The sequence below is a fragment of the Mustela nivalis genome (genome assembly GCF_964662115.1).
Source record: "Mustela nivalis genome assembly, chromosome: 3".
Taxonomy (NCBI): Eukaryota; Metazoa; Chordata; class Mammalia; order Carnivora; family Mustelidae; genus Mustela; species Mustela nivalis.
Window position 1 is genome coordinate 105,595,188 of NC_139022.1, and position 27,906 is coordinate 105,623,093.

Consider the following 27,906-nt stretch of genomic DNA (forward strand, 5'->3'; position numbering starts at 1 on the left):
TGTATATTTACATAGAAAGATGTTGATAATCTACAGCTAAGTAAAAATGGTAAATTATAGAACTTTATGTATTGTATATTCTCATCTATTAATAAAGTTTGGCTCATATGCTTATCACATAAATTTGTAACATGCAAATATTACAACACACAAATGCAAGATATTTCAAAGAATATGGAATACATACCAAATTATTAATGGTAGTTACCAATGAGGAGAGTGATATTTGCCTAGGGGAAAGGGTTTTCCAATATCTACTTTATTTATATGTATTTCTGACATTTTATTGATTTCTTTATAAAATATTTTATTTATTTATTTAACAGAGAGACATAGCGAATGAGGGAACACAAGCAGGGGGAGTGGGAGAGGGAGAAGCAGGCTTCCCCCTGAGCAGGAAGCCCGATGTGGGGCTCAATCCCAGAACCCTGAGATCATGACCTGAGCCGAAGGCAGAGGCTTAACCCACTGAGCCACCCAGGCGCCCCTATTTCTCACATTTTAAAATGAAGATTAATTAGTAATATTCTTGAAAACTCAGTAAGGAATTAAGTAAAATTATTTACACTTATATTACACATGACTGCTAAGGGCAAATCTGAAACCAATTCAAAGATAGCATGAATACATTTCTGTTTGCCTCAAAACACTCATCTGTTGTTTTTCCTAGACAATTCCCCAGGTAGCTCTAGATGCTGTGCTTTATTTTTATTTACTTCATTAGAAACAATTCTTTTTTTTTTTTTTTTACGGAAGCAAATCCTCACTGACTGAATTTTAAACTAGTAACCTTTATGGATATGATAAAATAAGGCCAATACCACTTCACATTTTTACGTTAATGTTTTACAGATTTCAAAGAACTTTCCAATATATAATCTCAGTTCCCAAAACAGTGCTGAAGTGGGCTGGGGGAGTACCTAATTATCTCTTAATTTACAGATGAGAACAATGAGGTTAAGAAAGTTGAACAGCCTTTCTCAAGGTCACACAGTCATTAAGTGAAAGAGCCAGAGATAGAATCTGAGTCTTCTAATACAAAGTCAAATGCTCCTTTCCTCTACACCACCCTCCGTAAGGGGATTGATGAATCTTAGAGGAAATTAATCAAAACCTCACCTCTGTTACAGAGACCTCCATAAGGCGGGTGATGGAGTCCTGATGGCTTACAACACCATAGAGCCAACTTTCTTCCCCCTCTGGCTGGTATACTTTGACCCTGTGACCTTGGACACTGTAGGGACCTAAAGGAGAGATCAGTCAGTACTGAGTATGTTTGGCTAAGCTATATTTCATGATTGTTTCTAAAAGCATAAGGAAAACTATATGGTGTAAATATTTCGCATTTTCAGTTCTCTCTTATGGAGATGAATAAATGAACAATTTCAGATTTACCATACTCAGCAATTTAAAAACAAAAACAGTTTTTCCCAGTGATCTTTGTAAATTCTGGTTTTTTTGGAGATTTCTTAGCATCTCCCAGATCTGATTTCACTTTATCTCAATCTTCCCATTGTAGAAGTAATATAGGGAAGAGAAAGGAAACTTAGAAACAAAAACTAGGGTAGTAAGAAAATCTATCAGACATATCTGATCTGATATATACATATAAAAAAATGGAAGGCCAGTCACTTGAGTATACTAGTATGTTAAGCAACCATAGGAATAGATAATCATTTACACTCTGCTGACTTTCAGTAACAGTAGGTGGAGAGTTCAATTTATGAAGTTTCCAGGCTCTGCACTAATAATAGTCTGAACAAATATAGCACTTGTCTTCCTAGGAACACAGAGTTTTAAAAGCTATTACTTTATCAGCAGGTAATGTTATCCTGCAATTTCAGCTGGCCCTCTAAGAAGAATAGTTTCTCTCGAAGGACAGTTTCTTTTTTTTTTTTTTTTAAAGATTTTATTTATTTGAGAGAGAGATAGTGAGAGAGAACATGAGTGAGGAGAAGGTCAGAGAGAGAAGCAGACTCTCCGCGGAGCTGGGAGCCCGATGCGGGACTCGATCCTGGCACTCCGGGATCATGACCCGAGCCGAAGGCAGTCGTCCAACCAACTGAGCCACCCAGGCGTCCCAAGGACAGTTTCTCTTATCTCCATATCTCATAGATTTGAGACTATCTAGCTAAATTATTACTGATTTTAAATTATTATTATCTCTCGGAACAATAATTAAGCTTCCTCAGTTTTTCTATACATATTCCCATACATCTCAACCTCTCATTCTGTCCACTCAACTTTCTTCTCTCTGCTGTCCATTTTTTCCTCACATTCTTTCTGCCTCCATATTTTTCCTTGATTATTTAACATCACTTTATCCTGATACTCTCCTTCCCCCAATAAACCAGTTTTCCTACCTTTACCTATTCAGATACAAAAGAGAATCAAAGACCCTATTTCACTGAAAATCATGATTTTCAAGAGGCTCAGAAAGAAGAGGAGTAGATGTGCAACATGAAAGAAAGGATCGTCTACTCTTTATGTGGAATCTCAGGCAAAATCTGTATCTGAACTGGAAAAAGCTAATAATTCTCTCCTTTGCATTCTTTAAAAAATAACAAGTTGTTAAGGTGAATCAGTCTGTGGATACCTTCTTTTATGAACATACCTTGCAGTCTAAGTTGTTATTTGTGTTACAGTCTTTACTCCTTGAGAACCTCATAGACAATGAGCTCAATAACAGCAAAGATTCTCTAGCTCTCGTAGTACCTTAACACTGTGTTTAGTACAAGATTTGTCCTTTTTTTCTCCCCCAAGTAGGTTCCATGCCCAGCAATGAGCCCAGTGCAGCACCTGAGCTCATGACCCAAGATCAAGACCTGAGCTGAGAACAAGAGTCAGATGCTTAACCAACTGAGCAACCCAGGCGTTCCCAAAGTTTATCCTTCAGAAATATTTTAAAAATGGGGGGAAAAAAACAACAGAACAAAACTCACAACAAAACTGGATATTATGTCTTAATTTAAAGAGGAAACAGTGGTCTGAGTGAGATCTTATTTTTCCAAACTGTTCTAGAAATCTAGCTAATTGGATACTCTTGACTCTCCTCACAAAAAGCAGCACAAATGTTTAGAGTTGCATGGTATCTTCCCCATTCTATCACTCAACACTGATCACATACCTGATTCAGGATTCAGGGACAGAAGAATACCTGTTCTTACCTCGGCTGAATATCTCTTGCAGCTTCTGGTCACTAATCAAAGCATTAACTGTATCTCTCAGTGCAGCATGCTCCAAAAGAATCTGGTTTTGGCTATCTGTTCCCATCTGGTAAAGATAAAAGAAGAAAACAACCAAATATTAAAATGAATAGCAATAGTTCCTAACCAGATTAGAAAAATCATACCCTTGAGGAGTGCTATGCCAGTGTGGCCAAAGAATGTTCTATAAAACCCTAGTCTCATGAGATGTTCTGCAAAAAATAATGAGGCTAGTATCAGTCAGGTTTAGGAAATATGATATACTCTATCTTTCTATACACAATAGTATATTAAAGGCTCTGAGAAGGCATGGAAGAAAACTTTGTTTTGGTCAGTGTTTCTCACACATATCTGACCACAAAGTATCTTATTCCATGTAAATCTTTTGGCATATTTTGGTATTTATCCAACATTTACTGAGTGCCTACTCATAGAAGTACTAGTACTGCAAGGATGAATAAAGCAAGGTTGGCGAGAGGGAGTGAGGCCTGGAGAGGGAGGAATACATATCAACAAAGAAATCATCATCAATATTTCACACAACACAGTTAAGGAAAAACTGTCCTTGGCTGCTTCAATAAGACAGCAAAACTCTTAGAAGTCTCCTAATTTTTAATCTTCAGACAGTAAATCTTACAAGTAAGAAATAAATATTAACATCCATAAATTCTGAAACTTTAACTTGGATGCTAGTTTGTTTAAACTATTAACTTACCCCTTTCTTTGTAAATAGAGATGAACTTAAGCTCTTCAATATTTAATGCTGCTTGGAATCAGCCCAAACTCCCAGCTTCTCCGCCAATGACCTAAGTATCCTTAAGTTATACAAGCAGCCACCTCTGGGAAGCCAACTTTTGAGAAGACTCTTAGGACTGTGATCTTAAGCAGTTTCAGGGTAGGGTGGGGTATGTAGGAGAGGAAACAAGCCTCGGCTAGTGAATAAACTTTCATGATAGCACAGAAACTTGGTACAGGCACGGACTCCTGGGTAGCTCAGTTGGTTAAGCATCTGCCTTCAATTCAGGTCAGGATCCCAGGGTCTTGGGATTGAGTGCCACACTGGATTCCCTGCTCAACATGGAGTCTGCTTCTCCCTCTGCCTGCAGCTCCCCCTGCCTGCGCTCTCTTTCTCTCTCCAGCAAATAAATAAATAAAGTCTTAAAAAAAAAAAAAAAGGCACAGGGAATTATAGGGAGGAAGTACTTCTTTCAATGCTAAAACAAAAGGGGCAACATATTTATAATCAACAAAAAAACCAGCAAGGAGAAAAATAATAGTAAGACTAGAGCAACTGGTTTAAGTACCTGAAACAGATGTAATCCATTAGCATCTGACAGGAAACGAAGCTCTCGATCCAGAAGGTATTCAACTGGAACCACAGAACCCAAACCAAGTTTATCTACTAGGGGAGTGAAAGTCTGTGAAAGAGAAAAGACAAGAAATGGATTAGAGCTTGTACAAGAAAATAGACAACAATTCAGCCACGTAGCTAACTTCAGAGAAAATACCCAAAATTAATATATTTCACCCCCAGTAAATACAGATAAACTAAAGCACAAGTCCTTAAAAACATTCCCAACACAGCATCTACCCCACAAATAATTAGAGGAACAAACTAGAAGCAGAAAGTCAGCTCAATACTCTTATTTACAGCTAAAAAGGGCACAAAGAATGAGAAATTCCTAAATCCCTCTAGGGATCTGACTAATCTTGTCAGGCTTCAAGAGGGCTAAATTACAGTAAATTCCCAGAATAAACACTTACACCATTATTTTCTCTAGAACTCCTGAAATCTTAGTGAGACTTGTAAAATAATCACTGGTATAAATGTTCATGGGTAAATGCATATTGCTGTTTCATAGCCTTCAGAAGTTACCCAGGGGCCCTTGTCCATTTGAGCTTCTTCTAAAAGTTCAATTGGAGGGGCGCCTGGGTGGCTCAGTGGATTAAGCCGCTGCCTTCGGCTCAGGTCATGATCTCAGTGTCCTGGGATCAAGCCCCGCATCGGGGTCCTTGCTCAGTGGGGAGCCTGCTTCTCTCTCTCTCTGCCTACTTGTGATCTCTCTCTGTCAAATAAATAAAAATCTTTAAAAAAAAAAAACATAAAATAAAAGTTCAATTGGAAATGGCCTTAAAAACGAAGAGACAGTACAGTAAATAATGATATGTATAATCAATACGTAAAATATATTTCTTTAGAATATTATGGACTCTGGTTAGCCATAGGAGAATCAGATTTTTCTAAAAAGTAAACATTTATGCCTTTACTTTACTAATAGGATATGAACAAATGGATACTCTCAGAATTAAACCTAACAGCACTATTTTTTTTTAAAGATTTTATTTATTCATTTGACAGAGAGAGAGAGATCACAAGTAGGCAGAGAGGCAGGCAGAGAGAGGGGGGGAAGCAGCCTCCCTGCTGAGTAGAGAGTCCCATGTGGGCCTCAATCTCAGGACCCTAAGATCATGACCTGAGCCAAAGTAGAGGCTTAACCCACTGACTCACCAAGGCGCCCAACAGCACTATTTTGTCAGACTTCAGAAAACAAAAACTTACTCAGGAAAAAAAAAAAAAAAGCACAAACAACAAAAGCAAAAGTAAACAAGCAATTGAATTCATACAATTCATACAATTCAAAGGAAAAACATAAATAGTCTAATTTTTAAAATGGGGAAATCACCCAAAAGACATTTTTCTTAAAAAAATATACAAATGGCCAAAAGGTACATAAAAAGGGGCTGAATAGGGGCTCCTGTGAGGCTCAGTCAGTTAAGTGTCTGACTCTTGATTTCCACTCAAGTCATAATCTCAGGGTCCTGACATCAAGCACTGCATTGAGCATGAAACATGCTTGAGATTCTCTCTCTCCTTCTCCCTCTGTCCACCCCCACAACTTCCAAGAGCGCGCTCTCTCTCTAAAAAAGTGGGGAGGGGACTGCCAATCACTACTCATTAGGGAAATGCAAATAAATACCACCAGGAGACATTATTTCACACCTGTTAGAAGGGCTATCATCAAAGACAAAAAAAAAAAAAATAACAGGATGGCAAGGAGGTAGAGAAAAGGAAACCCCTGTGCACAATCAAGGGGAATGTAAATTGGTGCAGTCACTGTGGAAAACAGCATGGAGGATCCTCCAAAAATTAAAAACAGAACTATCAGGGTGCCTGGGTGGCTTAGTGGGTTAAGCCGCTGCCTTCGGCTCAGCTCATGATCTCAGGGTCCCGGGATCGAGCCCCACATCGGGCTCTCTGCTCAGCAAGGAGCCTGCTTCCTCCTCTCGCTCTGCCTGCCTCTCTGCCTGCTTGTCATCTCTCTCTGTCAAATAAATAAATAAAATTTTTAAAAAAATTTATAAAAAATTAAAAAAAACCCAGAACTATCATATGATGCTGCAGTCATCATATACTTCTGGGTATATACCTGAAAAAATGAAATTTCAGAAGATTACCTGCACCCCCACATTCACTGCATCATTATTCACTACAGCCAAGGCATGAAAATGACCTAAGCATCCAGTGACAGATGAACAGATAAGGAAAATGACATGGTGAGTGCATACATAGGAATACTATTCAGCCATAAAAAGGAGGAAAGCCCACCACGTACAACAATAGGGATGAAACTTCAGGGTATTATACTAAGTGAAATAAATCAGAATGACAAATAAGATATGATTTCATTTACATGTGGAAGCCACCAAAAAAAAAAAAAAAAAAAAAGGTACTCAGGGATATAGTGGAGACTGGTGATTCCCATGGGTCAAAGGAAATGTGAAATGGGTAAAGGTGTTGAAACGGTACAATCTTCAGGTATAAATTATGGGGGCCTAATGTAAGGACAGTAACTAAAGTTAACAATAATGTATACCTGAAAGTTGTTAAGAAAGTAAATCTTAAAGTTCTGACCACACATATATCAAATATTAACTATGTGAACCAGTGGATATATTAACTGACCTTACTGTGTGGCAATCATCTCACAATATATATGTTTATATATATGTACATCAAATTATCATGTTGTTCACAAACTTGTATAATGTTGTATGACAATTTTATCTAGCTGGGGGAAAATAATGAGTTCTTATGGAAAGAAAAGACTTTAAGGATTACATTGTTTCATAACCTTACTAGGTGAAGGCACTAAAGGTGAAAAAAATTTTTAGAGACAAAGTATCAAATATTATCTAATATAGAAAGTTTCACTACTGGCACAAAATTAGACACAAAGATCAACTGAAAAGAATAAAGAGCCCAGAAATAAACCCATGCAATAGCTCATATGATCAATTAATCTATGACAAAGGACACGAGAATACATAATAAGGAAAACACAGTCTCTTCAACAAATACTATTCGGAAAACTACAGCTACATGCAAAAGAATAAAACTGGACCATTCCCTTACACCAGTACAAAAATAAACTCAAAGTGGATTAAACAGCTAACTGTTAAGACCTGAAACCATAAAAGAAAACATAGGCAGTAATTTCGTTGACACTGGCCATAGAAACATTTTTCTTGCTATGTCTCCCCAGGAAAGGGAAAACAAAAGCAAAAAGAAACTACCAACACTACACCAAAATAAAAAGCTTTTGCACAGCAAAGGAAACCATAAACAAAATGACATGGCAACCTACTTTATGGGAGAAGGCATCTGCAGAATGATCTATTACATAATATTATAATATTAATTGTAATAATATTACAATATCCAAAATACATAACACCATAAAAATGCTCAAATAATCCAATTAAAAATGGGCAGAGGACCTGAACAGGCAATCTTCCAAAGAAGACATATAGATGCTCAACAGACACATGAGAAGATGTTCAACATCATTCCTCATCGAGGAAATGCAGATCAAACCACAATGAGATACCATCTCAGACCTATCAGAATGGATAGTATCAAAAAGACCAGAAATAACAGGTGAGGATGTGGAAAAAAAGGAACCCTCCTGCCCTGTCAGTGGGAATGTAAACTGTTACAGCTACTGTGGCAAACAGTATGGAAGGTCCTCAAAAATTAAAAATACAATCATCAGATGATCCATTAATTCCACTACTATGCATTTAACCAGAGAAAACATAAATACTAATTTGAAAAGATACAGGCACTTCTATGGTTCTTGCAGCGTCACTTACAATAGGCAAGAAATAGAAGCAATCTAAATGTCCATCCAAAGATAAATGATTAAGAACACACACAGACATAAAATGGAGTATTATTCATCCATAAAAAAGAATGAGATCTTGTCATTTGTGACAGCATGAATGGACTCAGTGGGTATAATGCTAAGTGAAACAAGTCACAGAAAAGCAAATACCATATGATTTCACACATATGTGGAATTTAACAAACAAAATGAATGAACAAAGAAAAAAAGAGACAAAAACCCCAGACTCTTTAATACAGAGAAAAAATTGGTGGTTGCCAGAAGGGAGGGAGGTCGGGGGCAGGGGTAAAATAAAGAGGATTGAGAGTATACTTACCATGAGTATGATGGGTATGATGAGTACTGAGTAATATGCAGAAATGCTGAATCATTATATTACACAGTTAAAACTAATATAAACACTATATGTTAATTATACTTCAATAAAACAAAGTAAGTTTCAGAAGAGAAAGGAGAAAAGATCTCCCAGTTTTGCTTTAGTAACTTCAGAATAAAAATATGTTAGGGATAAGCCTGGAGTTTTGGGAATTCTAAAGAGTTCAGCTGTTGGATAAATACCACAGTTACAGTTATAAATAAAATCTTAGGAGTAAAGCCCAAATATGTTCCAAGCCGGTAAGTCACTCACCAGGGCTGGCCACTGTGCGATTGAGACTCGAGTACCCTGGACAAGGACTGGGTCCTTCCGGGGTGCCCATACCAGAGATCCTTCCAGTAGAAGCACAATAACTTCTTCAGCATGAACTTTAACCCAGGAGTGTTGCTTCCAGTTACAGCCATCAAATTCCACAAAGATCTGCAAAAAGAGATGAAAAGGAGTTTGGAGGTCACATATGGAAAAATCCCACACTGTAATAATTAAATCGTAACTGGGAAAAATTCTACGTTGTCGGTTTTTTCAAAAAGATTTATTTATTTCTCTCTTTCTATCGCTCTCTCTCTCTCACACACACAGGCACATACACAGACAGCAAGAGAGGGAACGCAAGCAGGGAGAGTGGGAGAGGGAGAAGCAGGCTTCCCATTGAGCAGGGAGCCTGATTCAGGGCTCCATCCCAGGACCCTGAGATCATGACCTGAGCCAAAGGCAGACACTTAATGACTGAGCCACCCAGGCCCCCCTCTACTAAGTTGTTTTTAAGTTCTTTTTTTTTCTTTTTTAAGATTTTATTTATTTATTTGACAGAGAGTGATACAGCGAGAGAGGGAACACAAACCGGGGAAGTGGGAGAGGGAGAAGCAGGCTTCCTGAGGATCAGGGAGCCCAATGGGCGACTCAATCCCAGGACCCTGGGATCATGACCTGAGCCAAAGGAAGACACTAAACCAACTGAGAAATCCAGGCGCCCCATTTTTAAGTTCTTTTAATGAATTTCAATAAAAAAACAATTTTATTTCACAGAAGGAAGCTGCGCTCAGCTACACTCTAAAAAGGTAGCAGAGTTAAAGAGGCACATCCACAGTTAACAACTTTTAGCCATGATCCTATCGAAATCTTAACTCTTGCCTTCCAATTTACATCTAATGCACACCAGCTGGGGGCTTACTATGTATAAAGCACTGCACTAGGTTCAGAAATAGAGAAATCTAACACATTTCCTGGTCTCAAGGAGCTCATGGTCTAATAGGCTGGACAAAACTTTTTTACACTTCTACTGAAAATGTGAACTTCTTTGATAAATTTTTTTGAATAGGTGATATACGCACATGGTACAAAACTCAAAAGGATAAACAGTGGGGGGAAAAGAAGCTGCCCTCCCAGTTCTGTGTGTGAATTTTTAAAATTACCCCTGCCTGAAGTGATCTCATACCTGTTAGGAGAGGCATGTTATTATCAATAACAAGGCTTTGCTTCCACAAGAGACACTCCACTCTTTGACATATGGTTAAGCAGACAGTGTAAGAAGTTTAGGAAAGTGATTCATATTAAATAAAACTACATTTTCCTAATAAATAGCATGCTTAGGTTTGGCTTTTCTATATAAATTGTGACTTCTAAGCATGTTTCACATGCAGCATATAGAGCTAGACCTATGCAAATAGGCATCAGTACTTAGAATAGATATACCCAGGTCCTAAAGATATAGCTGGTCATAGAAGGGCTAGAGTGTTCGTTCATTTTCACAGAGTTTTAGTTGCCTTTTGGGAAACACAATTAATAAGATGATAAAATATAAATGAAAAAAATCAAGATCAAGAAAACTACAACAGAAGTCACTATCAAAGTATAAAACAAAGACTTAAGCTGGCCCTAAGGATCTATACGGCTATATGACTGAGTGATGTTTTTGGCTCTAAGCTTCTTAAAGGCCAGTTTGAAATGGGAAGTCAGCTGCACAGGTCCCACCTTCTACATCTTTTTCTTTTTCTTTTTGAAAAGATTTTCTTTCTTTATTTATTTGTCAGAGAGAGAGAGAGAGAGAGAATGCACAAGCAGGCAGAGTGGCAGGCAGAGGCGAGAAAGAAGCAGGTTCCCTGCTGAGCAAAGAACCTGATGCAGGGCTCAATCCCAGGATGCTGGGATCATGACCTGAGCCGAAGGCAGCAGCTTAACTGAGCCACCCAAGCATCCCTCTTTTGCTTCTTTAAATTAAACTCCACTCCCAACATGGGGCTTAAACCTACAACCTGGAGATCAAGAGTTGTATGTTCTAACCAAGGAAGGAAGCCAAGCGCCCTTCCCACTGTCTAAAAGGAAAATAAAGCAATTACTACTCAGGGAAGCAATGCTTTTCCAACCGTTTGGCACTGTAGGACATTTCTCACAAGAAGCTTCCTAAGTCAACAATGAGTGATGTAGGACAAAGCCAAAATCCGTAGAATAGTGACTTCCAACTAGGAAACATGAAGTTACCAAAATTTTAAGTAGTAGGGACACCAAGCATTTCCTATAGTGAGTACTACATGTGTTCTATATGTATGTACTATTGTTTTTAAAATATATGTTGATAAGGGCACCTGGGTGGCTCAGTTGGTTAAGTGTCTGCCTTCAGTTCAGGCCATGATCTCAGGGTCATGGGACTGAGCCCCACATCGGGCTCTCTGCTCAATAGGGAGTCTGCTTCTCTCCCTCTGTGCTCTCCTCCCCCATGCAAATAAATAAAATCTTTTTAAAAATGTTGATGACAGAATGAATAAAATTTGAATCTATTAAAACTGTTCCTGAATTCATATCAGCTTTTGTTGGTATACATGTTCTCATCCAGTCAATATACAAAATTATAGGTACAATTATATGAAATTTCAGGACACACTTGAGAAGTGTGAAATCACTTCACAGTAGCCTAGCATTAGGCTTAATCTCTTTTTTTTTTTTTTAAGATTTTATTTATTTATTTGTCATAGAGAGAGAAGCGAGAGCAAGCACAGGCAGACAGAGTGGCAGGCAGAGGCAGAGGGAGAAGCAGGCTCCCCGCCAAGCAAGGAGCCCGATGTGGGACTCGATCCCAGGACGCTGGGATCATGACCTGAGCCGAAGGCAGCCGCTTAACCAACTGAGCCACCCAGGCGTCCCTAGGCTTAATCTCTTCACAGGCAATGCATACTTGTGGATATGGAGTGCACTGCTGAAAAGTTATCCCAGAAATTAAATTCATTATATAAAGCTCTAGTTTATTATAATAAGTAAGCTCACTTCTACTTACACACACAGACACAAAGGGGAAACAAGGCTTAGAAAGCAGAAGAATGATTTTTTACAGAGAAAGAGAACACTGAATTGCAACATATTTAATATATGAATGGGCTCACTCATATATACATATATGTTCCAAGGGAATAAAACACAACTTCAAATAACTTGCAGACAACTAGAAAGAGATAATCTTGGGGTGCCTGGGTGGCTCAGTGGGTTAAAGCCTCTGCCTTCAGCTCAGGTCATGATCCTGGAGTCCTGGGATCGAGCCCCACATCGGGCTCCCTGTTCAGTGGGGAGCCTGCTTCCTCCTCTCTCTCTGCCTGCCTCTCTGCCTACTTGTGATCTCTGTCAAATAAATAAATAAAATATTAAAAAAAAAAAAAAGAAAGAGATAATCAAATGTACACTTATGGGCAAACTCAGACACCAAGAAAGGTAGGTAGTAGCAGCACAATAAACAAAGGCTGGAGGTAACTTCTAGGAGGCTTGGATTTGAGCATTAGCCCCACTCTATGAACTGCAAAACTGGACAAGTCACTCTTCCCTCCTCAAGCTTTAGCTTCCTGCCTTGTGTTAAGACCCACCTGTCTTACTTCCCTCACACACAGGTTGTGAACTTTAAATAAAGTAATGGATTCAAAAGCACTGTGGTCAATTGCAAAGCACTACTTAGGCAATATAAAGAGAAATAAAGTAAAATAAAGTATGGGGGATGTTCAGAGGCAGGAGAGATCACCTCAGGGTCCTGAGGGACTTATATGGTCTGAGGCAAAAAAAAAAAAAAAATTCCCAATCAAGTTTTAGGATGGCCGGGACTTTAAAAGCAGACTGTGGAGGAAGGCAATAGGAGATGAGGCTAAAAAACTAAGAGTAAAGGTGGAAGATCCTGAATACCAGGATAAAAAACCAGGGCCTCATCCAGCCGCCAATGAGAGGCATGAGGGTGTTTCTGCGTGTGTGTGTGTGTGTGTGTGTGTGTGCGCGCATTCATGTACACAGGTGCCATTAAAAGGTTTCTAACTGAGGTCAAGATATGAACAGAGCAGTTGGTTTAAGGAAATTCACCTACCTACCAGTGGATATAAATGGACTGGAGTTGGGGGAAGATAAAAGGAAGTGTTCTTCCATGACCCAGAGTGGGAACAGTGAGACTAGGAAAAAAATTACTTGTGCTTATTAGAATCCATGAGTTCTATCACCAAGCTTGATGACTGGCTGGATAAAAGAGTAAAGGAAAATGCAAAAATGACTTGGATTTTGAACAAGAGTGGTACCATTACATAACTGATGTCAGGAGGAGGAGGTGGCTAAAAGACACACAAGATCTTGCATGACATGTAAAGAAGCATGAAGTATTATATGCCCTGGCTGTGTGTGACTGTGACACAGCCCTGTACTGGGCATCACTCAGAAAAACAGAGGTTGAGGGTCCATGGTGAGTGATGGCCAGGCACCACACTGCAGTTCTAATCTGCCAACCATATAAAAAGAAATCAAACCATAAGGCACAAAATATAGCAACTCACAAATACAAGAACACTGAAAGAAGTCATTGTACTACAGCTGTAACAGTTTTTATTCTTAGTACAAAAGAACTTCAACATTCATAAAGTTAAGATTCAGGAATCCTGTCATCACTTATCTGAAAACATCAGGGAAAGTTCAGTTATTGGAAAGCCAGATCTCACTTAACTTAAGGGAAATTATCTCTCAATCCACCTGGGCAAAGGACATATATGGAATAAAGTATTTACTTTGAAAAGAACAGCAGTGCTCTATGCTCTGGGATCAAGCTATACCTCACAGCTAACAATATGAATTTGTTCTAAGAGCAATATGGAGGGGTGCGTAGGTGGCGCAGTCAGTTAAGCGTCTAATTCTTGGTTTGACCTCAGGTCCTGATCTCAGGGTCCTGAGATGGAGCCCCCTGTGGTAAGATAGGGCTCTGTAGTCAGTGCAGAGTCCATTTGGGATTTCCTCTCCTTCTGCCCCTCCCCACCACTTGCTTGATTGCTCTCTCTCCAAAGTAAGTCTTTAGAAAAAGGAAAATAAAGAGCAATATGGAATGTAAACATATTCTCTGAACAGCGAGGCTTATTTTTGGCCCTAGCACTGTGCTTTACTTCCTACCTAGAGTAATAGAAGAAGTTAGAACATATAAGTAAATAATCATTTCAGATCAAAGTACCTAGAATATGAACTCTTAAAATGGTAGTGGCTAGGCCACAAAACAGGGGAAGGGATATAAACTAACAAAAATCAATGATTGTGGTTGGACTGAGTCAGAGATGACTAAGGCAGGTTGATCAACTAAACAGAATAAGACTAAGACAGTTTGAGTTGATTATTTAAAGTCTTTTAAAAATTTTTACTATTAGAAGTAGCAAATAGAACTACTCATGCTACAGCTAAAATCCAAGGACTAGATGTAAAATATTTTATTAGTTAAAGAAAGTTAGTGGTAACACTCTTTTTTTTTTTTTTTTTTTTTTTTTTTTTTTTTTTTTAAAGATTTTATTTATTTGTCAGAGAGAGTGAGCGAGAGCGAGCACAGGCAGACAGAGTGGAAGGCAGAGTCAGACTGAGTGGAAGGCAGAGTCAGACGGAGAAGCAGGCTCCCTGCGGAGCAAGGAGCCCGATATGGGACTCGATCCCAGGACGCTGGGATCATGACCTGAGCCGAAGGCAGCTGCTTAACCAACTGAGCCACCCAGGCGTCCCTAGTGGTAACACTCTTGTTTTTATTTCAAAATTCCTTTTATGGTCTCTAAGTGATTTACATTTATTTTAGTGACATTAAAATAAAAGAAATTTTTTAATAAAATCAATTAATTTGGGGGCACCTGGGTCTATCAGTGGGTTGGGCCTCTGCCTTTGTCTCAGGTCACAATCTCAAGGTCCCAGGATGGAGCCCTGCATTAGGCTCTCTGCTCAGCAGGGAGCCTGCTCCACCCCCCCCACTCCACCCTCCCACCCCCACCCCCACCTGCCTCTCTGCCCGCTTGTGATCTCTGTTAAATAAATAAATAAATAAATAAATAAATAAAATCTTTTAAAAAGATCGATTAATTTCTCCTAAGATTGATAACATCAATAGTAGTAACCTGGGTAATATAAGTTTTCATGTTTATTGTTTAATCATCAATTTGGATTCTGTTTCTCCCTAAGGCCATTTTTCCTACAATTAATAAAATTTATTTACTCTCAACAGAAACAGAACACTTCTTATGTAAATGTATAGCATTTACTGGGGCCAAGAATACCAAGGTGAATAAAGCTAGCAACTGACAGGAGGGACTCATCTGTTAACTCAGATGAGTTAAGAGAGGTACAGAAATGATTACAGAGGGGCGTCTGGGTGGCTCAGTCGTTAAGCATCTGGCTTCCACTCGGGTAATGATTTTACGGTCCTGGGATCAAGCCCTGCATTGGGCTCTCTGCTTAGCAGGAACCATACTTCTCCCTCTCCCACTGCCCCTGTTTGTGTTCCCTCTCTACCTGTGTCTGTCTCTGTCAAATAAATTAATAAAATCTTAAAAAAAAAAACACAAAAAAACCCCCCAAATGATTACAGAGCAGGACACCTGGGTGGCTCAGTCTGTTAAGCCTCTGCGTTTGGCTCACGTCATGATCCCAGGGTCCTGAGATAAAGTCCCACATTGGGGTCAACATGGAGCCTGCTTCTCCCTCTGACCCTCCCCACTGCTCATGCTCGTGCTCTCTCTCTCCCCTCTCTGACAAATAAATAAAACCTTAAATGAAGAAGAAAAAAAAAAAAGAAATGATTACAGAGCTATGTAACAAGGGCAGTAACAAAGATCCGAACATGATACATTAGGCCAGAAAAGGCATCTGCCTTGAGAAACTAGAACAGTTTCACAGAAAAGGTAGTAGGACCCAAGCTGGGTCTTAAAGGACAAGCATTCTGGCAGAGAAAGAAGAGAAGACTTACAGGAGGTAAAAAGGAAAAGAAACAAAAGTAGATTGAGTGTTCTAGGCAGCAGCCATAGGATTAGTAAGTAAGCTGTAAGGGCTCTGATTGGCATGTTAGTGCATGATGCATTGAAATCTGGTGGCAAAGGTATCTTGTTTGGCCAGCAGAGTGGGATTTTGTTGTTGTTGGTTTGTTTTTAATATGCATTGAACATCTTTAGGCAGTGTCTGCACTCCCCAGTTACGAATCTCCACTATACTTTCTGGTCTGTCACCTAGCTATTTTCATAAGCCTGCTACCCTGGACACATGTGGGTTTACGTTCCCAGAAATAGGCTTTGGGGGAGTCACTGATAGTTTTAAAGGGGCAGGGGGAAGACATCGTAAAATGCTTTATAGAGATAATGCCATTTTGGGGAAAAACTTCTCAATGCTCAGTTTAAAATAGATCAAAATAAAAATTACAAAGTATTTTAATATTAGATGAATGGCTAAACACACTTTACTCAGACTATGAAACAGTACTGAGAAGTTTTTAAAAAATGTACATCTAAAACACTAACAAGGAAAGATCTCCAAGATGTATTATATGCAAAAAAGCTGGCTGCAGGGGCATCTGGGTGGAGTATCTAACTTCAGCTTGGGTAGTGGTCTCAGGGTCCTAGGATCAAGCCCTGCATCAGGCTCCCAGCTCAGCAAGGAGTCTGCTTATGCCTCTGCCCCTCCAATTGTTCTCTGTCAAATAAATATCTTAAAAAAAGAAAAAAAAAAAAAAAAAAGCTGGTTGCAGATTTGGGGGAGGGGTGGCAGTGAGAGAAGGGAAGGATTGGGACAAAAGGGATAATAGTATTTTAGCCTTAATCAGTAAATGCTCCTTCTTCTTTAAAAAAAAAAAAAGTATTCATGTAATGCTAAAATAATACTTTTGTTGTTGTTGTTTCAGATTTTATTTATTTGAGAGAGACAGTGAGAGAGGAAAACAAGCAGGGGGAATGGGGGAGGGTGAAGCAGGCTTCCCGTGGAACAGGGAGCCCCACGTAGGGCTTGATCTCAGGACTCTGGGATCATGACCGGAGCTGTAAGGCAGATGCTTAATGACGGAGCCACCCAGGCAACTCACTACTTTTTAAAAGGGAAAGAATGAACATTGGGAACAGGGTGGAAGATTAATTACAGAGAGAAGAAACTAAAGGCAGGGAGACCAATTACAAAGCCATGACAATGCAGGAAAGAGATGAAAAAGGCCTAACCCCATAAGGCTGTATGAAGGGAAAAGTTTATTTGAGAAGCCACAGAGATAAAAGTAACAGGATATGGTGATGACTGAGAGTAAGGGAATTGGAAGACTAACTCAACTCCCAAGGTCCCTAAATTTTCTTTTCCAATTTTCTACCTACATTTTGTTCAAAAAGGACAACAGGTCCAAAATGGAGTCACCTGTGCTAAGCCCAGGTCATCAAACCACAACAAAACCTCTCTAGAGAATGGAATCTTAAACCAGTAAATCTAGAATTACCTGGTCAGTACTAGTGAGGTAATCAGCCTGATAGACCCCTACTGTCCCCCCTCAAGGAAAGTGGCCTTGTCTGAAACAATCAGCTCTTTGCTAGAGTAACTTCTTTGTCCTACCTCCTTCTGCCTATAAAAGTCTTTCATTTTGCACAGCTCTCTGGAGTTCCTTTCTATTAGCCACAAGGGTTGCTGCCTGATTCAGTTATTGTCGAATAAAGCCAGTAAGATCTATAAAATCTACCAGTTGAATTTTGTTTTCTTAAGGATTCTAAACAAAATGTAAAGTCCGCTTCAAATGATTTTACAGGGGTGCCTGGGTGGCTCAGTAGGTTAAGCCTCTGCCTTCGGTTCGGCTCGGGCCCTGATCTCAGAGGGTCCTCCCTGATCTCAGGGTCCTCGGATGGGAGTTCCGCATTGTGCTCTCTGCTCAGCAGGGGGTCTGCCTATCCCCACTCCTGCCTCTCTATTTGTGAACTCTCTCACTCTCTGTCAAAATAAATAAATAAAATCTTTTTTAAAAAATGACTTTACAAAACTATGGGATATCTCGACAGCCAAGGTGGGGAATGACGCATGTCTAGAAGACAGCAGTTTTCAGGGGCGCCTGGGTGGCTCAGTGGGTTAAAGCCTCTGCCTTCGGCTTAGGTTATGATCCCAGGGTCCTGGGATCAAGCCCCACATCAGGCTCTCTGCTCAGCGGGGAGCCTGCTTCCACCTCTCTCTCTCTGCCTGCCTCTCTGCCTACTTGTGATGTCTGTCTGTCAAATAAATAAGTAAAATCTTAAAAAAAAAAAAAAAAAAGACAGCAGTTTTCAAACAAAAAGCAATTTTCTCTATATTCCTTTGATCATGACATAGCTTCCTAACAATTAACCCTATTCACCACCTCAAACCTCCCCCTACTTTCTAATATCCACAATAAATTAGATGTTAAGTACTTGAGTACCTTGGGGATAATGAGAATAAAAACTCAAGCATATATACATATATTGTGTTTTTAGGGCCTGTGGAATCACAAAGATCTGGGTTTGCATCCCAACTTCCTCATTTCTTAGCTGTGTAGCCCAGGGCAAGTCACTTTAGCCTCTTTGCGCCTCACTTCCTTTGACTATAAATAGGGACAGTAAGTATCTCAAAGGATTGTCTGAGGATTAAATGAAATAAAAGCATAAAAGGCCTAGCAGACTTTGGGCTCCGGATAAACTTGCATTCCATAAGAAACTCACACTACTGGTCTGATTATAACTGATAAAAGAAAAAAACGTTATCTATCAAGAATCTTAAATATGTGCACACTCCGTGTCTCCATAATAATACCTTCAGCAATAATCCTGGGAAATAACCCTAAACACAGGATAGGCTTTAGTCACAAAAATGCTCAACACAGCATAACTGGTAAAACCTAAAATCTGAAACGAGTTCAAATTGTAAGAATTTTCTTAGACAATTTTATTGTTTTCCTTTCAGTTATGAGAGCAATACATGTTATCTTTGGAAAATAAATAAGGGCACAAAGAAAATTAAAATCACAATATACAAAAGTTTTCAGTAACACAGGAAAATTACTACATTAAGTAAAAAAGCAAAACACAAAATTGAAAATACAGTATGAATTCGACTTTTAACAATTCTAAAAAAGAGGTTAGATGTCAAAACATAAACAGCAGTTTCTAATCAGTTGTGATGTACAGAGGCTACTTTTAAAATTACCCTCAAAATAATTTCTTCATTTTTGTATCATAGGCATGCATTACCTGAGAATCACAAAAATAAAACATCTAATGCTTCTAATCTAACAAGTCAGATGTAAGTCACGAAAACCAGGGGACAATGGACCTGGGACTGGAGTCCCAAGTTAAGATTCCAATAATCTCAAAACAAAAAAATTAGCAGAGTCCATATCAACAGAAATATGTAACACAAAAATTAAAGGTCAATTATAAACACCTTATAACAGGAAGCCACAGAGTAGAAATTCCATAATAAATCAGATGTGAAAGTTAATCTAATACCAGCTTCTAAATATTATTTTTAAGATATGATAGTCAGAAAAGGTCTCTTAAAATAATAACAGAAAAATGCATGTTCTGTTCTTGATGGAGCTTACAATTTAGTAGGGGAGATGAGCTATATATCTTGTTATCTATCTATAAGAAGAAAAACTGTGATTAATATTCCAAAGAGGCAAATAACAAAGTACTAAAGGAGCAAAGAAAAAAAAAATAGCATGCTGGAGATTCAGACAGGCTTTATAGAACTGGTAGAACCTGGAACAGACAGGCTTTCTCTTCTTATAGGATTTCAATGGTTAACATTAAAGCAAAGGGGAGGGGGCCCTGAGTGTCTCAGTGGGTTAAGGCCTCTGCCTTCCTCTCAGGTCATGATCCCAGGGTCCTGGGAGCCCCGCATTGGGCTCTCTGCTCAGCAGCGAGCCTGCTTCCCCCACTCTCTCTCTGCCTGCCTCTCTGCCTACTTGTGATCTCTGTCAAACAAATAAATAAAATCTTAAAAAAAAAAAAAAAAAGCAAGCAGTAGAAGGCAGAAAGTATTAAGTGCAAGATCACTGAATCAGGGATGCTTGCTATAAATATCCTTTTGGCAACACCCAATTTCCCCCATTCGATTCTTTGCACGCCAAGGGTCCTTCTTATCTGTAATTTGGTCTCTTGAGTAGATTAGGAGGGGGCTCTGTGCAGATCTCTGGATAGATGTATCTCCCACTGTAAATTAATAACCTTATATGACAATTTACGAATCAGTCTCCAGAGAATTTGGTTAGTGAGAAGCGGTTCCCTAGAGCCTGATTATCCCTGAACACACATACAAAAATGGAGTTTTTGCCCTTGCAAAACTGAGAGAGGTCATACTATATGAGTCACTACTGAACAATCAGGCAGGTTTTATCCATCTACAGAACAAGGGTAAAAGACACTTTGGCAGTTGGGGCAGTTGGGTAGGGAGGGCTTAAAAACCACCAACATGTTAAAGGGAGTGGAAAACTGAGATGCAGCAACAGGTGTTGTATCCCCCAGGCCTTGTGGAAGCAAAGCCTACAGGAATCAACTCCGGCTGTTGAGAAAATCACTAACCACGTTATTTACCCAACCATTTAGGGGAAGGGAAGTGGGGAACTGAATCAGCCAGAACAAGTTGGAAATAAGAACTCAGCAAGTGAGTACTGAAGGAGGGAATGAGTCCTTGGCAGGTGGGGAATTAGTGAAGGAACTCTTAGAAATAAGTGGGTAATTAAGAGGAAAGATCTGATTGTGTAGGAAAGGGAGAGGATGCTGGATGGACAAAATGACAAGTGTATGTGATCACTGGTGAATATACTACACAGCTCTAGAATAAACAGAATGCAAACACAAAGTAAGAGACAACTGTTAACAATTATACACACAAGACAAAGTTAAAAAGAAAAGAACAATATGAAGCACCTGAGTGCCTGAAAAACTCAAGGATGGCTCAATGTCTCAAAAATAGATCTCCTCCTTTAAGAGAATTAAGATGAAATATGCGGGGCGCCTGGGTGGCTCAGTGGGTTAAGCCGCTGCTTTCGGCTCAGGTCATGATCTCAGGGTCCTGGGATCGAGTCCCACATCGGGCTCTCTGCTCAGTGGGGAGCCTGCTTCCCTCTCGCTCTCTGCCTCCCTCTCGCTCTCTGCCTGCCTCTCCACCTACTTGTGATCTCTCTCTGTCAAATAAATAAATAAAATCTTTAAAAAAAGATGAAATGTGGGACGCCTGGGTGGCTCAGTTGGTTAAGCAGCTGCCTTCGGCTCAGGTCATGATCCCAGCGTCCTGGGATGGAGTCCCACATCGGGCTCCTTGCTCCGCAGGAAGCCTGCTTCTCCCTCTGCCTCTGCCTTCCACTCTGTCTGCCTGTGCTCGCTCTCACTCACTCTCTCTCTGACAAATAAATAAATAAAATCTTTAAAAAAAAAAAGATGAAATGTGCAGTAGAGGGGCTCACACTTAAACATTACATATTCATGTATACAATCTCACTTTTATTTAAAGTTCTCTAAACCTTACACCAATCCACAAAACCATATACTATTTACTTTAATAAACAGCTTATCATGTATCATGCAGATTTTTATTGAATTTCTGAAATTATAAGAAAAGGACACTTAAGGATGATCATTAACATCCATAAACTCCCATTTCAATTAGGGTTGGAGTTCTAGGTTTGTGTGAACACAGGTTGAGACTGTGGACTGGAAATATGGTATTGTCCTGGATCTGATTATAATCATTACATTACCTACAAACAAAGTAGAGAGGTATTTTAAAGTGCACCTAACCTGAGACTAGGAGGACTAAGTAAAACAATACGGCAGATCCAGATAAGCTCTCATTCCTCTTGGAAGACTCCCAGATAGAAGAAACATGGTACTAGTCTGGACACTGCTACAATTACTACATTATCTGGAATCAAAGGAAAGTAGTACTTGAGAGTCCACCTTTCCTCCAGATAAAGATGAAAGATTGAGGGATAAAGAAATAAGGCAGATGTGCTTTCACTCCTCTTCCAAGTTCTGGATAGCTGTGATAGCTACGATCAACACATTCAAAACAAATCAGTTCTAATAAAGGCATCAATTAATTCTAAGAAACAGCAAGAAAAGGGCAGTTTACTTAATAAAATTGGTGCTGCCATCATTGTTTACTCAGTAGGAAGCATGTTAGATCCCCCACCTCACATGCCATTTGCAAAAATATTACAGGTGGACCATAGATCTCAAGGTAAAAATAAAGAAAAACTGAACAACATTTATATAGGCTCAAAATAGGGGAGCTATCCCCAAGCAAGTAACCCAGAAGCCATTAAGAAAAGTCCAAGAGATCTGTTTATAACATAAACATTTTGTTTTTCTATATGGCAAGACAACTCATCAAGTCAGAAGATGAAGAAGAGAAAATAACTGTAATACACTTGTGAAGTTGTGAAGTAAAGGGGTTCCTATCCTGAAAATGCACAGAACTTGTACGGAGTGGTAAGACACCTCCTACTTTTTTTTTTCAAATGGGCAAAAGATAGCCATAGAACTCATTAAAAAAAAAAAAAAAAAAAAACAAAAACAAAAAAAAAACACGAACAGCCAATAAACATAGAAAAAAACTAGTAGTCATGAAATTGCTGTATTCTTCACCCATTGGAGTGCCAAAAATGACAAAGACTGATGATGGCAAAGGTAAAAGGGAAAGCAGCACTGCATGCACACAATGCTGGTGGGATTATGAAATGCTATCATCTTACTAGAAAATAACCTCGCATTACCTAATAAAATAAAAGATGCATATACTCCTATAGCTCCTAACCCACTCCTGAATCTCTAAACTACAGAAATAAAACCATAATTATACAAGATATACGCCCAAGTTTATTAACCATAGTATTATTTGTAATACCAAAAATTTTTTCAATATCTTGAACAGCATGAGGAGGAATGACATAACAAATGATGGTACATCTATTCTATGAAATACAATGTAGTTACCTAAAAGGATGAGTAAGATCTACAGGTATCGATGCCCATGGTATAATGTTGAATGGAAATAAAGACAGGGGCACCTGGCTGGCTCAGGTGGTAGAGCCTGCAACTCTTGACCTCAGGGGTTGTAAGTTCTGAGCCCATGTTGGGTATAGAGATTATTTAAAAAGAAAATTAAAAACAACAACAACAACAACAACAAAAAAAAGTCAGAGTCCTTACTTAAAAGAGTAGGGGGGGAAGCAGGCTGCAGATATCGTGCAGTGTGATACCATCTGATTTAAAAAAAAAAAAAGCAACCTTTTGTATATAGATGAATGTTTCTATATTTTTTGTACTACTGTTAAGTTGAGCAAAGCCTTCTTTTACAAGTGGAAGCCTGTGAGAGCTAGATTGTTGGCTTTCCCTGTGTATACTTTTCGTTGTTTGACATTCGACAAACCAGAAGTCTTGATTTTTCACACACACACACACACACACACAGGAAAAGGAAAACCCCCTTTTTTTTGGTGTTTTATCTACCATCCCTACATATATGAAGGTCCCAAGGTCTCTGCAACTCATGTGAACCAATAATGATTTAAAACACAGAGGGCAGACTTAAGAGTCAGAAAATAAATGCATAAAAATCCATTAAGCTAATCTTGCAACAAGACTATTTTTTTTTTTTTTTTAAACTAGCCTATTTAGAAACACAAATAAAACTACTATTCCATGGAGGGCAGGGAGGTTTTTTCCCTATTACATCTAAAAATCTCAGCAGTTACTTGTTAGCATAGCTTTGATGAAGATAGCCACTATAAAATCCTTATCAAGAAAATTCCCAATCAACAGGATCCTGACTTTTTGTTTTTCCTATTTCATTTTAAGGTAGTACATGGCTTTGGTATTGTTTTCAAGAAAAGGGTTAACTAAATGGAGAAGGGCTACATTTTGAAACATTTCAGCATTATAAAGTATTTAGAAAGAGGGTATTAATGGAGCCTAAAACTGAGAAGTGTTTTCAATCACTTCAAAAACTCATTCATCCAACCCTCAATTACTCATCCTTAACAGGGGGCGCCCTGCTATGCATTACTCAAAACCAAGCATGCCTGAAAACATCTTAAACTAACTGAATGAAAATCTGCCCAATCACAGACCAGCTGCTTGAAAACTCCACCCTTGAGTACAGGAAGAACACTTTTGATTGGAAGACGGTTGTGTTTACTACGGTGTGTGGTGCAAATTGGTAAGGCCCACATGTCTAGGGTCCAAAGGAAAACTCTTAATGAAAAAGAAGAACAAACGTCCAGTTCTCATCCTAGACTAGTCATTGTCATTAATAGAACCTCAATATAGCACCTGCAATTCTTGAGCAATTTTGCAAACTGGTGAAAAAGTCTAAAGGCTCTGAGTTTTGGTTGTGTTTGTTTTCTCATCTATATCCCTTGATAAATACACAGGACAAGCTTGTTTATCCTCAAAACCCTAATCTGCCTTTGCTTCTGTATGTATACAGTTCCATGCAAGACCTCAGCAGTTCTAACATAGGCTTGGCTTTAATTTCCAAGAATCACTGCAACTTTTTACTTGGTTTGAGAAACCAATTCAATGAGGCCAGTGGTAAAATTATTCAGTATTTAGCTTAGTAGGTGTCCAGCATTTCAGGGAGCTTCAAAAACCTCTGCCCTTAGGGAGCCCAGCAAAAAACAAAGTGAATGGGTAGCCATTTCAGGTGCAGAGCTCATTAGCAATTCATCTGATGGTGGAAACAACTAGAATATAAAATTCCGACTGAAAAGATAGGGCTTGCTAGGCTGTAGGTCAAAGTATGCATATAATGGTGGATCTTCATTATGTTTTGCATTTATGGGAGTGAATTACTGGCTCTCAGAGAGACACCTCTCCCCCACCTCAACCTAGAAAGCAGTCTTTTGAAGAAAGCACGGAGGAATTTAAATCCAAATCCCCTTCTTAATCATCATCCTCATTCCCTTATATTTCTGGTATCTTTTTACAAATTCGCCCCACTGAAGCCTCATAAATGTCCAAGCAGCCTTTTCTTATTTAGCATGGAGAAAAGATCAAAGAATGTGAACTCAAGTAGCAGAAGCAAAGGCTAAGCCAGCCGCAAGCCAAACAACCCATAAAGCTTGATAAGGGGGAGAGGAAAAAGCCTAACACGACTAATCAATAAATAGAAAAATGGGTATGAGAAACCTACAATATTAATATCAAATCTCTCCAAATCATTCCAATTTATAGCAAATACAATATCTGCAGAAGCAAGTTCATCACGAAAATTTACCTTCTGCCTGCTGATGTATTACATTCCAAAAGAATCTCCCTATTTTAAGAGTATCTTAACAGAGAAGCTAGGGCCGCTACCAGAATGAGGAACTAAAGGGGTTTGCCAAAGCTCAAAGACAGTATTTTGCCGCCACATTAGCAAAAATAACACAACGCACCCAAATACTAGTTAAGTTCTATTTTACTGAACAACTTTAATCACAAAATATACCAAGGCAAGTATTCAAAAGCGCCCAAGCTCCAACACAAAGTTTCAAAACAAAACCTCTCCCAGGGCCGAGCAGGGAGCAAAAAAGCACCAGCTAAGCAGCCCCATTCGGCTGCTAAGACACATCTCAAACTTATCAAAAACAGCCACAACTGCAGCTCCTGTCACCCAGAAGCTCAAAGAGAAAGGAGCCCTAAGAGAATCTCAAGAGCTGGCCTTTCTGGAGACCGCCAGGCCGAGCCCAGCTCAGACAAGGAGGAAGTAACTGCCAGATAAAAAAGCCCGGAGCAGCTCCGACTGCAGCCTCTGTGCCTCCCACAATTGCCCACATTCCCGCCCCACTCGGGGCTCCGGGAGGAAGGGAACAGGGCGCAGGTTTCCAGGGAGGCTGGGAACTACAGGTCCGCGTCTTTCAGGACGCAGCTACAGCACCAGTCGAACTCTGAGGGGCCCGGGCTCCCAGGATTCGGGAGCCTGCTCCCAAGGCGTGTTTGGGGGGGGGCACGCTGAGAAAGGGGTCCCTCAGGAGGCGGGGCCTCCCGCGTGGAGGCGGCAGCTCCTGGCGCCCTGGCCGCCCCCCCGGGGGAAACCGGGGCGCGCACCCCGACGCGGAAGCCATGCCGGCCAGAGCAAGGGGTGCTGAGGAGCCGGTGGGGGGCGCTAAGGAGATCTGGGGGCGCAGAACTGGGTCACCCCCACCCCACCGCCCCCTCACAAAGGCCCCCGGGGAGGCCGCCCGCAGGCCCAGCAGCCCCGGCCTCAAGTGCCCGCCTCGGCCGCCACTCACCGCTAGGTCCTGGGGCACCGCCCCGCTCATGGCCCGCACCGTGCCGGCCCGCCAGGCCCGAGTGCGCAGCGCAGGCCCCGGATCTCCGCCCGCCGCCGCGGCGGGGACCGAGGCCGAGGACGAGGCCGCGGTATCCGCGAACAGAAGCAGCAGCCGTTTGCCCACCGGGGAGGCCGCGGCGTCCGCCATCGTCAGGGCCGGCCAGACCCGCGCTCCCGCCCGCCGCCTCCCACCACCTCTGCCGCTGAGCGCCCGATCCGCCCGCAAGGCCTCCCTCCGCACCACCCGCGGCCGCGGCTCCCCCCCACCCCCCCCAACAGCCACCACCAACCACCGGCGCCGCGCAGCGCCCCCCGTGGCCGGGAGCGGAGCCGCAGCCCGGGCCCCGCACAGCGCCCCCCGCGCTCCGGAGCGGGGCGGCAGCTCCGGGCCCCTCGCAGCGCTCCGCCCCAACCTCCCCGGGGCCTGCAGTGCCCCCTGCGGCAGGGAGGGGAATTGCAGTTTCGGCCGGGGTGGGAAAGTGGGCGGGTCCTTCAGTCTTCCATGGCACCATTCTGGTCCCAACCTTCCTTCTGGGGGGGTACCATATGTGAGTAGGCTTTAGCTTGGCCGCCTTGGACACCAAAGACTTTTACTGGGGGCGGGGGGGCGGGTGGTTCAGGGGCAAGGCATCTAGGGTTGGTGTTTTGAGCCAAGCAGTTAACACCCCAATACCTACTGATTTCCTATCCGGAAAATAGGCCCTACCATTCCTGTCACTATTTCTTAGGAAACTTTCCCCATTGGTCCATGGAACACAATATCCTTCTTTTCACTGGTCCATAACATAGTACCATCCTATTCTATACTACCAGTACCTCATGGGTTCCTTTCCAACTGACCAATGACCTACATCCTGTGGAGGTTGTAATACCACTCTTCCCACTGGGGGAAGGCCCATGTGCTTCCAACATCCTGGTATTTTGACCTAAAGTCATGGAACTTCTTCCCTTTCCAAGTCTACCAGTGTTATTAGTTACAGATATTTCTCAGTTAAACTTTGAGGGGAATTGGAATGAAACCAGCAATAAAGAGATTATCTTCTCTGCTTCAGTAGCACCTCCTCTTACCACACAAGTAGTGGGAGTGGAGACAAAGAAAATCCCATCATTCCCATCTCAATTCATTTAATATAGGTATGGGAGATTGGTAACTCCTGACAGAAAAGGGACAGTAGAGAAGGGAAGATACTGAAATTTTGGCTCAGATGGTCTTGCACACCAGGCAATGGGAAACCTCAATCATTACCATTGGTAGTATCAGATTAGCACAGGTTGCATAGTTTTATGGATGCAGAATGAGTATATATGGAAGTAGATACAAACCAGAAAGACAAAGGGTCTAGAAACAATCCTTGATTGTTATTCTAAAAGTAACCATTTCGAGTGCCTGGGTGGCTCAGTGGGTTAAGCCTCTGCCTTCGGCTCAGGTCATGATCTGAGTTCTGGGATCAAGTCCCGCATCTGGCTCTCTGTGGCTCTCTGCTCGGCAGGGAGCCTGCTTCCTCCTCTCTCTCTCTACTCCCTCTCTCTTTCTGTGTCTACTTGTGATCTCTGTCAAATAAATAAAATCTTAAAAAAAAAAAAATGTAACCATTTCTTTCAATGA

At 40.7% G+C, this 27,906-nt stretch overlaps 1 protein-coding gene across 2 annotated transcripts in view; it reads right to left on the minus strand.

Moving 5' to 3' along the window:
* KDM3B (lysine demethylase 3B) overlaps nt 1-26,585 on the minus strand; it is a 70,574-nt gene extending 43,989 nt beyond the window's left edge. Inside the window, exons 1-5 of one of the 2 annotated variants that reach the window (XM_082725474.1) lie at nt 26,260-26,585; nt 9,021-9,188; nt 4,511-4,624; nt 3,168-3,273; nt 1,120-1,244 (exon numbers count right to left, since the gene is read on the minus strand). In XM_082725474.1, the coding sequence (XP_082581600.1) occupies nt 1,120-1,244; nt 3,168-3,273; nt 4,511-4,624; nt 9,021-9,188; nt 26,260-26,448 (702 nt within the window). In that variant the 5' untranslated portion in view covers nt 26,449-26,585. The remainder of the gene's footprint in view (nt 1-1,119; nt 1,245-3,167; nt 3,274-4,510; nt 4,625-9,020; nt 9,189-26,259) is intronic. The other variant, XM_082725475.1, reaches the window with a different exon arrangement.
* Between the last annotated feature and the right edge of the window lie 1,321 nt (nt 26,586-27,906).